This window comes from Halichoeres trimaculatus, unplaced genomic scaffold, assembly GCF_033239565.1.
Source record: "Halichoeres trimaculatus isolate MK-OKI-2021-1 unplaced genomic scaffold, fHalTri1.1 fHalTri1_scaffold_15, whole genome shotgun sequence".
Classification (NCBI taxonomy): Eukaryota; Metazoa; Chordata; class Actinopteri; order Labriformes; family Labridae; genus Halichoeres; species Halichoeres trimaculatus.
The window spans coordinates 21,917,163-21,931,313 of NW_027437193.1; the positions used below are offsets into that span (position 1 = coordinate 21,917,163).

The 14,151-nt window shown below is 38.9% G+C and overlaps 1 protein-coding gene across 1 annotated transcript; it reads left to right on the forward strand.

Moving 5' to 3' along the window:
* Positions 1–650: 650 nt before the first annotated feature.
* ints15 (integrator complex subunit 15) lies at positions 651–5,677 on the forward strand. Its single transcript, XM_074688823.1, has 8 exons — positions 651–787; positions 1,595–1,795; positions 1,872–2,093; positions 2,296–2,461; positions 2,613–2,890; positions 2,990–3,227; positions 3,696–3,735; positions 5,112–5,677. The coding sequence occupies exons 2-8, from the start codon at positions 1,601–1,603 to the stop codon at positions 5,407–5,409; spliced, it is 1,437 nt and encodes a 478-aa protein (XP_074544924.1). The 5' UTR covers positions 651–787; positions 1,595–1,600; the 3' UTR covers positions 5,410–5,677.
* Positions 5,678–14,151: the final 8,474 nt, after the last annotated feature.

Sequence of the window (14,151 nt, forward strand, 5' to 3'; positions counted from 1 at the left end):
TCCTTTTTTTTCTTCACGAGGCGGTTCAGTGCATGTCAGGCACGCGCATGAGTATAACATAAAGGACTACGGTGCAGGATATGCAAGTATTATACTATTTGGAAATAAAATAATAAAAAACAAAACAGAACAAAACAAAACAAAACAAAACAAAAAACAAGAAAACCCATGAATTCAAAACTTTAAGCTGAGAAATTAAAAGAGATTTACGAATAACAGGGTCTTTGGTCAGTTGTGACATCTTACAATTGTTTTGAATAGTTTAATTACACATATTCATAATTTTTGGATTTTTTTTTCATCTAAAAAAGGCTTGCACGGATATATTAATCACTACAGAAATATAAGCTAACCTAAAAATACAATAATGTATTTATGTATTTATTTATTGTGGGGTTTGTTGTTGTTGTTGTTGTTGTTGTTGTTGTTGTTGTTGTTGTTGTTGTTGCTGTTTTTTTCTCTCTTTTTTTCAAATTATTTGACATGGAAGATTGTCCTGTTATTTAGTAATGTCACTTAGGTTACCAAAACCCGAGTGAAATTGCTAAATAACAAGAAATTACTGTCTCACAAAACTGTACCTCTTATTTGCTGTGTAGTACAAACAACGGTCTTTGTTGACATACCGGACAGCACATGCACTGATTCAGCGAGGAAACCCGATGGTAGCTATTTTGTCCTGCGCAGGCAACCTTAGGAACCGGAAGTGATCCTGTGTCGATTTGGTATCTTTCACTCGTCTGATAATTCCTGAATTTATTAAATATATCAACAGCTTTTGACAGAGGTAAGAACGTCATCACAATCCTGTTTTGTTCAAATACTAACTGCGATGATAATACAAGCACACGATGTATATAACGTTATAAGAAAACGGTTGTTCTGCTAACCTTGTGAGGCTAACTGTAGCAGGATGGAGAAACCGACAGGCTGAAGAGCTGGTCCACTTTAGAAGTGTAAGAGCTATGATTTCCAAACTTTAAAGACGAAAATGTAGAGCTATAACGTTTATACTGGATTTGATTTAGTGTTTCCTGTAGTCGTTTTATGTCATAAAGCCGTTTCTCTTTCAGTACATGTACAATAACATAGGGGGGATCGGTGCATTGTTTTGTCACGGATCTATGCATTTATTGTTCAAGTTTCTATACTTTTTCCAGTTTCTCTTTAAAGTATGTTAAGAAGCATTATTGTGGAGTTTTCAAAATGTATTTTTGAGGCTGAATCTGTATTATTAACTTGTTGCCTAAACTAAACGTTTACGTTAAACGCGCGTTTATCATTTATAACGATCATTCACTGCTCATTAACTAGCCTTTCAAATGTCATAAGTAAACTTTCAACTGCATTTTTTTTTTCCAAAAAACAAAACAAAACAAAAAAAACGATGAGCTTATGATGTTGCTCGAGCACTTATCAGACCAGTCCAATTCGTGTGAAATATCCTGTGTACAGATTTGTCCTTTTTGTTTTTTATTGCCTTGCTTTTGTTCAATGCCATTGTTTATCAATATTCTGTAAGTACCTTGTGATTGCTTTATCTGTGAATGTTGCTTTTAAAATGCTTTTTGCTTTATGCATGTGTTAATGTTAGGTGGTGATGGGCGACATCCGTCAGTCGTTGCTGCCTCGGGATGTGCTGAGTGCAGCCAAAGAGCTGCTGTATCACCTGGACATCTACATCTGTAACCTGGTGCAGTCAGGAAGGCAGCCTTCCCAGGTTGATTCCAAAACCCTTGAGCTGGTTGAGGAATTCATCCTGCATGCACCTAAAGACAGAAATGCCCCAGCCAGGGTAAGACCAGCCCATGGATTTACACTGAACATTGCGTATAATGTGGACAGCTGATGAATTGTCTTTATTCTTTCAGAGGATGAGCGCTCTCCAGGAGCTCCAGCTGCTGGAGATCATGTGCAGCTGTTTCCAGGAACAGAGCCGTGATGCTGTCCGTCAGTTGATGTTCTCCGCCCTTTTCAGTCTCCAAGGAAACCAAGCAGATGAAAGTCGCATGGCATTGTTGGGCAAGCTGGTTTCCATGGCAATTGCTGTGGGCAGGGTGCCTATCATGGAGTGTGCTGCTACCTGGTTACAGGTGAGGGTTACACATGGATAAACTCAAACACACTTCAAGTTTTGTGCTCTTATTGTTTATTTAGTACGTGTCCTTTATCTGTTTAGTTACTTTTGTGTGATTTATATCTGCTGTTTGGTCTCACTCTTTATTTGTAGGGAAATGTTTTTATGTACTCCTTATGTAGTTAAATTATTCCACTTATTATGTTTGTGTTTTGCAGCGAACCCACAGAGTGTACTGCGTGCGCCTGGCACAGGTGCTGGTAGATGATTATTGTAGTATGGTGCCAGGCTCAGTGCCCACCCTGCAAAACATCCACAGTGCCAGCCCACGCTTCTGCTGCCAGTTCATTACAGCTGTCACCACTCTCTATGATCTCACCTCAGGTACTTTCAGAAATGATTTCACAAGTGAGGCTTCCTCTTTTATGGGATATGACCTCTGTAGAGAAAGAAATATTTGAGCAACAAGAAGGTGTCACATCAACATGTTGTTGTGGTATTGTTTAATTTTTGTTTTGTCCATGTGTGTTTTTAGAGGAGCTCACCCCCCCTTTAGAACTCCTCCAGATGATTGTCTCATGGATTCAGGATGACCCCCGTCTTGTCCTTATTACCTTCCTAAACACACCCCTTTCTGGGAGCCAGCCAATTAGCTCACTGGATCTTACACCATTAGGTGGGTTAGTACGCTGGTGTGTTAAAGCACCGCTTGCCTACAGGAGAGAAAAGAAGCAGGCGTTAACTAATGGTACCACTGAGAGTGAGCCAGAGGTAGGACCTCTTTTCTCTGGTCTGCATCTCAGTGTCCTACAGGTGGGTTAAAGTACATTTTCACTTTACTTTTGTGAGCTGGATTTTTAACACTACTGGGTGGACAACATTCAAGCTGGGTCCCTCTTTTGTGACATTTAGGTCTTCATGCTTTTGCCAAACATACTGAATGAGAAGGGGCTATTCGGCCGCCTGGGGCTGCTTCAGGTGGAATCCCTCGCAGCACTGACCTCTGACCTATCCCGGTTGTTGGACCAGGCTGACAAACACACACACACTTCATCTGCAGATTCACATGCATTGTCTCAGCTGACCCTGGACCGGCTGGCACAAGCCCTGCAGGTAGCAATGGCCAACGGAGCCCTGCTCTGCTCGAGAGGTAAGATTGTGGAAAGGGGAAGATGGAGAAAACGGAATAAAGGAGGGCAACAGTTAGTTTATTTAAGGACAAATTCTGACTTATTGATAGCTTTACTCTCAGTCCATAAAAGCTGGATATTTGAGATGAGATGAGAAACAGCTTGTCAGTTTTATTTGTTTAGGTTGAGAGCAAAGACAACATTACAGGGATGGGTGTGTAAATGCAGTGGTATCAAGAAATACTTGTTTGGTATTGATTACTTTTGCAACATCAATACAGGATGAGCACTCTTAAAAAAATTCTTTAAGTCTCATTAACCATTTCATCCGTTTAATTTCTTACAGTTTAATGTCATTTTTTCATCATTTTCATTTAAGGATGAGAAAGTTGCAATGGTCATTCATACGACTTGAAGTTACCTTTTCTATTATATGCTGTGGTGATGTATGAACGCTCATTACATGTTCCTTTGTCTCATGTCCACAGAGGACCTCCGAGCGATTTGTTCCAGACTCCCACACAACAAGTAAGCATTGTTCATTGCAGTTTTTCCTTTTCACTGATTCCACAGGTTTGACTGATTTGACAAAGATAACAAACCCACCAGATTGTTTAAGACGTGAAAAAAATGAATGAACAAGACTGAAATAAGTTCAAATACAGATTTCATTTCTGTAATTGAAGTTATTTAAGACATAAACTCACAAAATATTGTGAAGTCATAAAACAAAAATAGCACAGAAGCACCATTGCTGGTTTAGGGTTTAAAATACAGAGAGTTGGATTGATCACAAACACAGATATTGTTTTATAATATTAAGAAACACTGTATAAAAACTAAGCCTAGGTTTTTTTTTAATGTTGTAAATTGAAGAGAACTATTTTAAATTTAAAGAGGCTGTGAGCAGTTTCAAAGTGATCTTGAAAAATTCTCCATGCCTGATTGTAATCCACACTTTAACATGAGATTATCAGAGTCAATATAACAGGTTACAGGTTATTTTGAAATGTATTCATAGCTTCCTCACTGGGTTGAGCAGGACTGGATTGATTTACGGCACGTCTAAGTCTCTATGACAACACCAGGCCGGCTGGTGAAGTTTAAAAGAGAGAAGATACATCTGTGTTTTTCTTTGCTGTAAACAGTTTCTTCAATCAAATTTGTAATAATGGTGGACACTGAAAAGAGGGATGTCCAGGGAAAAAGGACAGAAGAGCTGAAAAAAGCTGAACGGGAGAGTGATACAGCCTAAGCGCAAGGCTAAAAGGGCTAAACTGTTTGTGATAATGTTCATTCTAACCCACATGCAGCAGTTGTTCTGCAGTGGTCTGTTCAAACTTGAGACTCTATCAATAAAATGAAGAGTGAGGCTACATTAGCTCTGCTTGGTAGATGAGCGCTGGCAGGACATAACCAGGATCCATTAATGTTACACATTACTGCCACATCTCACAGCACTGTCCAGTAGCGCTATGTATGGACAGCTACTAAACTACTGTATAAACTGACAGTTTGCTTGTTGTCACGTTAGCCTACACATATGTAGCGCTGTTAGCGCTACATATAGCTGGTTACTGACGTACGGTACAAGCTTCAACGTTTTTGCTTGATGTCACATTTCAAACAACAGCGCTGTGTAACTGTACTGATAAATACCTTACCTTCTAACGTTGTAGCCAGTGAAAAGTTGTCCTGAACAAAGAAAAGTTGTTCTAAAACAAACACACGCCTGGTTAAAAAGTCATGTCTTTATGATGGCGTGCGTGAGACTCCGAGCCAGAAGCTGGGCTGTAACATGCAACTGTCAAGTATCCGTATGGTTATGTATGAAGTTTTGTTCTATTTAAACATTCTCACTCATCTTTCTCTTCTCTGTCTCTTCTGTGTTTTAACATCTCCAGTTTGCTCCAGTTGGTGTTGTCCGGCCCAGTGATGTACTACAACAACATCCACACTCCTCCTCTGGCCTTCAGCCCACACGCTGCTCACTCACCCATCGCCTCACATCCCACACACTCACCTCACCCTGCACACCCTACACACCCTGCACACCCTGCACACCCTACACACCCTTCACACCCTGCACACTCTACACACCCTGCACACACACCTCTGCCCCCCCATCCCTCTTCGCATACCCAGTACCCTGCTCAGCCATTCATGGCAGGAATGCCGTTCCCCTTCAGGCCCAGCCACTAACTGAGTCTGATCCTTGTCTGCAGGTGTAAAGCTGTGTGTGTGTGTGTGTGTGTGTGTGTGTGTGTGTGTGTGTGTGTGTGTGTGTGTGTGTGTGTGTGTGTGTGTGTGTGTGTGTGTGTGTGTGTGTGTGCATTTTTTGTGTAAATGTTAGTTGTCAGTTAGTGGACATGTTTGGTTTACGACTGAGTGTGTGTGTGTGTGTGTCTGTCAGTCTGTGTGTGTCTTGCTTTCAAATGTTGATAAGCAGATTTGCTGTTGCTCAAAGTCTGTGAGGCTAACATTTCTGTCTAATAAATATTTTTTTACCTCATTCACCTCAATCCTGGTGTTGTTCTTGAAACTGGCCACTAGTGGTCACTGTCGTTATACCAGCCTCAGAGAAACAACAACAAACCCACAAGTTTCAGACTGGTGAGAGTGAGGTGGCATTTTTCAGATATTTTCATATAGATTATATAGAAACAAAACTGTCAAAGGCTGAACTTTAGGTCTAAACTTGAACATTAAAAATAGCTTCTTTTTGAGTTACCCACATGCTGTTTAATAGTAGAGGGACATCAGATGAAGATTCTAAGAAGACTTTCTTTATTACACATAATACGGCAATAATCTCCCACACAAGGAGCGGAGACAAGCTCAAAAATATATATTTTTTTAAACATGTTCTAAAAATTGGAATATAGGGAGGTCTGTTTGGCTTATATATGCTTGCCACATACCAAATCTGTTTCCCCATCTTGGAAGATCAGATCAGTGTCCTCTTGTGGATGTAGAAAGTCCAGCAGCTTTTACACTTCTTTTTGACATTTTGTTTTAATTGATAGGAAAACTGCACAGAGATAAGAGATGTGGAGAGTATAGAGTGAAAGGAGAATTGCAGTCAAAGAATAGTGGCCAGGTGTCCAACCAGCAGCTTGTACTTGCTATGGTCTTGATTCAACAGCTAAATGGTAATTGGCTATCCAACTGGGGTACATTTATAATAATTACTTCCTTTTTTATGGGTTCCATTTCATTTTTTTTTTTTTTTAATTTTGATAAAATGCAGGTGCCTGTGCCTGCAGGTGCAGATCCTTAAATATGTCAACACCAGCTCTGACCTCTGTGTGACTTCTGTTCCTAGTGTGTATTTTACATGATCTTCATGTGCAGTTTACTCTTTCACTCTTCAAAAACTAAGTGTTGACTGTCCTTATGGGAAACTGGACAAATTTGGCTCGTGACATTGTGACAGTGGTTAAATCTCCTCAAACACTGAAACTACTACCAGTAGAAAAAAAAAAAGAGCCCTAAAAATTCCAATTTTCTCTGAATTCCTTCAATTCACCTCAATTCTGAATTGAATTGAAGTACATATCCCTCCAATAAGTGCAACACTCTCTATATTATTTTTCGACTGTTTTTACAGTGGGGTTTTTTTTGTACTCCAGTGTTTTTTTTTTTTTTTTTTAATATTCTTTATTTAAACTTTAAAGTGTTTATATTCTATATTATATCCCCTTTTTAATTTAGATTTCCAATGTGTCTGGACTGTCAGTCCATCTTCAAATGGCAAATAAAAAACCTTGAATCCTTGAATTGTCCCCCCCACTGGAGAATCTGAGACATAGACCTACATCCTGAACACACACACTCACTGTAAAGAAACAAATTGTAGCACTAAAGCAAAAGTGTGAGATTTGAAATTATTTTGTGTTATGGGTCACTTTGAGAGGAAAAAAAAACTTTAGGCTATAACAACAGCACATTTTTTTCAACAGCTGTTCATATCAAAGAAGCTAAATCTTAGATAGGATGTAAGTGCAGGCATAAGACAGAGCACATGCATTATGCTCATGAAGAGCACAAATATCACCTCTGTCCTAAACCAGCAGGGGTTATTACCTAACCAAAAATGTCTGAGTCTTTTAGAGCCAAACCCAGTGTGCATGCACTTGGCCCTGCTGTCTGTCAGATATCATATCACCTCACTGCAGCTCCCCTAAAGTCACGTTGAACCCTCCCAAGGACCCCTGCTGGCCTCGTGCTGGATGAGAATTACAACATCCATTGTTGTCTCTTTACACTTAAAACTTAACACTCAAATCCACTGAAAAACTGTTTAAAAACAAGTGTTACTGCAGCTTTAGTGGTTTCCCAATCAAGATACATGTCGTGTTTTTAAGCCTGACTTCCTCCTGAGCTACTGTCATGTTAACTTAGCAGCATGATGAGAAGGAAATAAACACACTGACATGCCGTGTGCGTGACTGGAAAGCACTACTATAATAGTCAGCCATGACTTCCTTGTCTATTGTAACTGGAAATGTCACACAGTGGTGCATCTGGAATTTAACACAGTCACATAGGATAGAATAGAATAGAATAGAATAGAATAGAATAGAATAGAATAGAATAGAATAGAATAGAAAATACTTTTATTTATTCCTTAGGGGAAATTCAGGAGTCACAGCATCAATCAAGAAAACAAAAGTAAGAAAGTGTTTATATAGATAACATTAACTACAAGTCTGTACCTTGAGACAACCAGCTGTGCTCACATTGTTTCTGATAATACTCGTGCTGATGTTGATAATAGACTGACATAGTAGTAATGTGCTACAAACTCTACATTGTAGAGTCTGTGGCCTTCACTGTGCAGGGCTAAGGGGTGGGACACCGATAAGAATGTTTCTGGGGAAGACACAACTTACAAGGCAGAGCAGTGCTGGTGGGCTTGCAGGAGGCAGCGACAGATAATATTCAGTTAAAAGGCGGGAACAAAAGATGTTCATATATAGTGAGTGAGGTGAGGTCCTGAAACCAAGAGCTGGTTATAGCACTGAGCTTCAAACAGCCTCCCAGGAGCCCTAATGAAGCCACTGTTGACAACCATTAAAAAAAAAAAGATTTTATTGCTTGGTAATCAGTCTAACCTCTATTTCAGAAAATCATTTAAAGTTTTCTAATTTTTTTTCAATGTCCTATTTGATTTTTAATTTGAGTTCTGAAGAAGTTTACATTTTACTCTGTTATTGACTTTGCAGAAAAACACACAAACAGGAACACAGGCAGACATCAGAGTACAGGGGTTGCAGACAAACTGGTGCCTCAAGTTATTAGAGATTAATAAAGGGTACTACAGCTGTGCACATGATGTGAACTGGCACCTCTTCACCTTCCAACCAAATTTCTATATGAAAGTCCACAGTTGAACTTGAACCACTGTTCCTGCCACTATCCAAGTCTCCAATTCAGATGGCTGCTCCACTGTTGCCTGTTGGGTATATATTTGAGGATGTGTAGTTGAACTAGTTCACACTCATAATGAGCTAGCTCCAAGATCAGTGGACAAAGATTCAAATTAAGTCATTCATATTCATAGTACACCATGTAACAATTTTAAATAGTTTTTTTTTCATTATGCATTCTTTAACCAAGGTCATGGTGAAAAATGTACTGGTTTGCATTCATAGCTTTTTTTAAGCTGCACCTAAAGTCATTTTCAGTAGGACCTCCCATGCTTAAAACCAAAACCTCTAATCATTGACGTTTCCTAAACTAATACTCTACTAATGAAAAAAAAACATGCACTGAATTTAAAGCCATAAAATTTTTTAGATAAACTAAAAAAATAATCTGGTGATTTATAAACTTAGAAGCACACATATAACTAAATGTTGTTTTGCTAAATCTTGCTCAAGGTTATGACTCAAAACTAGAAGAGAGGAGAAGAGAAAGTAGGAGATAGAAGGGGATTTTCACATACCACATCCTCTCTATAGTGTGATTCTGTGAAACTGATATGCAGGTGTCTGGAGTTTCATCAAGTAACCTATCACGCAACAGTATTATTGAAATAGAAAAAAGCATGCCCAAGAACTGACCCTTGTGGAACACCTTTGCTCCCAGATGAAATCCCAACTGGGCTGTTCTACATTTGCCACACTGAAATTTGTCTGATCCATTTGCCGTTTGGTCAGTCCAGTGTTACAGAGGGTCTTAAAAAGCAGAGGGTAATCGTCTGTATTCTAATTCAACAAAAACAGCAGCACATAACCTCTTCTTGTCTCTATTCAAAACACTTCATACATCTGAAACTAGACTGGAAACCTAATTTCCTCTTATCATAAAATAATGAATTTAACAACAAACATGAGTATTTGGTGTCATGGTATGCTGGCTCTGTCCCCACATAGTTAAATTTGATTTATGGAAACTGCTGATTTTCTCTTGCTGCCTTCAGGAACCTGTTTGCGTTGGTTCACTTCTCTTCCTGCAGGTGTTGCCTGTGGTTGTGTGGGACTGTCTGTTTCTGCAGCTGCACTCATGCTTTCATTGAGGTGACCCTCCAAAGTCCAAATATTAAGTTTGAGTTTCAGAGAAGTCCGTTTTTTAAGCTTTTTTTCCTCTAAAAATTATTCAAGCTTCAGAGAAGAGAAGAGAAGAGAAGGTATTTTCACTTTACACGTTCTTTCTATGTTGTGCAGGTCTTATCAACAAAGCAACATGAGGAAGCCTAAAAGGTCATTTCACAATGAGCAGCATACCTGACAATAAACATGTACATTATTTTTTTCAGGATGAGAAAAAATCTTTCATCCAAGGCAGAAAAGGAAGACAAACAAACCTCCACAACCTGTACCTTGGGAGTCCTTGTGTCAGCAGTATCCTGTGAATGAATGAGTACAGCGAAAGGTATCATTAACTCGTGTTTAGTTGGATCATGCGACACAGGACTTAATCCAGAACAGATTATAAACTGAGCTGCAGATGACGTGAAACAGTGCCCACTGGGTTTTTTCAGAGTTGGAATCCACACCATTGAGTTTACATCCTGAAGGCCTGATCTTATAGCTGAATTTGTGTTGAAAACAAACAGTTTTATGAGACACGAAACAGTGTTTAATAGGATTGAGCAGCATTATGTGAAAGAGGGGACATTTCTTTCTCATAGCTACAGTTTTGAGCTCCTCCGAGAGAGCTGTTAGCAGCATCACAGCCATGGCATAAAAGCTATGCTAACATACCAATGATACAAAGCACAGTTTCACTCTATCCTTCTGATATAAAACTTTTTTTAGAACATTTGTCATGTTATTTGTTTTGTGTGGAGTATTAAACAGTATAATAGTATGCTGAAAGTGACAACATGCTAACTGGAAGGGCTGACATGCTGCTAATCAGCTTTTGCAAGCCCCTTAAGCCCCGATGACACGCCAACGTTTCACCCCAAAATTTCTTGAGTGTCTGCTTGAGGCTGGTTCCGAAATTACCGGAAGTCACATTCATATCAAACCAAAATAAGTAGTTTTCACAGCAGAAATTGACCCATTTACAGCCTGGTTCAAAAAATGTCTCCTGTCTGAATCGCTAATTTCACTATTGGCACTAACATTGTGTGATTTTGTAATTTTTTTTGCTTACTCGGCAGTTTAGAGGATATTAAGATCGTTAACTTTCCCAATTAGAGGCACAGCTCAGTTTACGAGACTGACAGGAGCCCTATAGCTGTACTAGCTATAGGGCTCCCGTCAGGCCTCGTCAGGCCTCGTCACCTCCAATATGGCTGCGATAGCCGATATGCTTCAAAAATCTAGAAATACCCAACTGCAGCCACAGATATAGTACAAAATATGCCTCCTACAAAACACGCCAACTTGTGCCAACTAACAAAGTTAAAGGAAGAATAACTGAATTAATTAGGGTTTACCACACAGCTAAGTGTGTTTAAGTTAAAATCTTAACATTATCTGGCAGTAAACTGTTAAAAATCACACTAAGTTTCACATTTTCATCTGTAGTGATGTGAAGTCAAAAGAATAGCTTGGACAGCATCTGCATACGGCATTTAATATGTTTATCCATGAATAGCTATAGAGAAGTAAGCTGTCATCAAACTAAAGTCTAATGTCCACTTTATTAGGTCCAAATGTACAATCTAATTCTAGCAACAGTTTTCCTTTCACTATTTGTACAGTATTAACTTCTGTTGACTCTAGTACCATAGTATAAGTTGAATGGCTTGAATAAAAAGAGCTAAAGAAAAGTTAGGAACTCACTAAGTTAGGTTTACGCAATGTGATGAAAAAGACATTATTCTTTGTCATGAAACAGGATATGATGATGTAGGAAGATAAAGTGAATCCTTAAACATGCTGATTCTGGGGTTCAGCCAAGTTATGATACTGAGCTTACTTTGTTTGTTGCCACTAAAATCATTACCCTTCGTTTTCTTCATGCCTGTGAGCAAAGAGGATATTTACACAGATAAAAGGGGAAAAGGATGTTGCACGGGTTATTTGTTAATTATTTCAGCAAAGTGGTTTCCTCTTGCGACTGTGCAAGGGTCACTGAGAAAACACTAAAAGGTTCAGACTTTTCCAGTGAAATCCAAGAGCCTGCTTTGATTATTGGTATTTTTCTTTAAAAGACAACATTACCTATGGTGCTGTTGCACAGTTGGACTATTATGACAGGGAGGTGATTGGCTGCTACAGAAAGTGAGGAGACCAGTTAGACTGCTGTGCTGAGAGTTAACAATTTAGCACAATAACAAAAGCTAGGGCAGTATTACCTGTTGCTTAACAACAGTCAGGACCTTAGCAGAGTGTCAGGTAATGATTTTACAAAAAAAGAGACAATTGAACCCACCGGCAGTCCCTACAGTGCACTTGCATTCTTGGCCTGTAATGGCTGGAATCTACAACAACCACTTTCTGTAAATTATGAGGATGAACTTTCCAAACTTTAAATCCTGGACAGTGAGACCGCTCTTTGTTCGAGGACGGAAATAATTCTCATCGTGTCCACTGTATTGTTCAACAGGAGATACATAGGCCTTTAAAGGGTGACTGTGAACTGAAGTTCTTTTTGGCGCCTTGTTCCTGTCACTTAAAGTCACTGGCCTAAAATGTGGGAAATGATTCTGTGGGAAATTTATTAAAACCTGAGCTCGGACCACCCAGTGACTGCCATGCTCTAAATACCAGGTAGCAGCTCTGCAGCAGGCATTAACATGTTATTAGTGAGAACACCCCAAAGAGCAATTACAGCAGCTCATACACAACATGACAAAGCTGTTTTTGTCCAAAAATCAATAATTAAAAGTGAAGGTAAAAACAGGATTGTGAAACATGATAAAAAAAAATAAAAATCCTCATGTTTACAGAGATTTACAAATCATTTACCACCAGTGGCGACTGGTTTGTCATACCCACCACAAATGTCCAATCACAGGGCTGTAGATGCTTCAGCCATGTCTCTATCAAAATAACACTGGCAGCTTGATATCAGAATTATCAATACACTGTTCTTGACAAGCGCAAGTCAATATCTACTTCTTTGTTTATTTTAATAAGTTACTAGTGCTGTCTTCAGATGTCTCTGAACATTGAGCTTAAAGCTTTGATCCTTTAATACTGCATTACTTCTGAATGTGAAAGAAGAAATAAGTTTAGTTCCAGACATTTAGGAAAAAAAAAACACATGTGAGTCTGACTTAGTCAGCAGACTGAAGACCAAACTAAACAGGCCCACTTCTTTTCCTAGAGCTGATATTTTTACAGCTGCAGCTTAAAAAGCAACACTTGGTGAACTGTGGAGTCTGTAATGTTGGAGTCTGTTAGTGGTCTCCTCACTTTCTGTAGCAGCCAATCACCTCACTGCCAGTGCAGACTGGTAGAGTTAGTTTGTTCTTGTTTCAAGGTGAGCAGTAGAAGGAAGTCGCCGGTTTGTCTGCTACACATATGAGGTTATTTAGGGTTATCCACAACAACAATTGAACTATGAGCTTCTTCTTGATTGAAATATAAAGTTTTGCATTAATATTTCAATTGAAACAGAAGTGTGTGATACCATGTGGTTTAAACTGGTTTAAAATATAGTACCTGTTTTTTCCCCCTGTCATTACATATTTTGTTAACTACATAAAAAACCATACTTTAAACTTGCACTGAAATGACATACTTGAGAAAGCCACTAGCCGCTCCTATCAAGTTCGGGTGCCGACAAGCTAGAGGCAATGTGCATCATGTATTAATGTTTTTATTTATTTTTTGTTGATTGCGTGTTTTTTTTAAAATGCAATGCCAGTCCTATTTAACAGATGCTTTTGCTCAAAGCAACATGTTTTAAGAGTAATCAAGGATTTAGAGGAAGCACTGTGGGTTAAGTGCAAAAAAAGCAGACTGGGTATTACAGGAACAAACACTGTGTACCAGCGTTACTCAACCTGAGGCTCTCAAGCCACATGCTGCTCTTTATGACCAATTTAGGCTCATTTAAGTCCCACTTGAAAAAAATAAATAAATCCCCAAAATATTACAGGGATTTTTTTTAAAAAGTCTCATGTCAGGATTTATGCCTGATTATAATCAACAATTTAAAGATTATTATCAATGCTAAAATAGATTATTTCTAAATACTAATTCTCAGCTTCCTGGGATTGGTTTACAGCACATAGTTCCTATGACAACATCACACTGGCAGAAGAAGTTTAGTAGAGAGAGAAGAGATCCTTTTCTTCTCAGCTGAAAATGACTTCTTGGATTCATTTTGTTGTCATGGCAGAAACTAGAGCTGTACAGTCAAAAAGAAAAAGGACTTCAGAGCAAGGGTAGGCTGAATTGGGCAGCAATAGAGCGTGGGCTCAAGGCTAAAACATGGACTAAGCTGTTTGTGATAATGTACATAACAACTCACATGTAGCAGTTATACTGCAGTTTTCTTTTAACTTGGGTCCATCAATAAAATGAAGAGCAT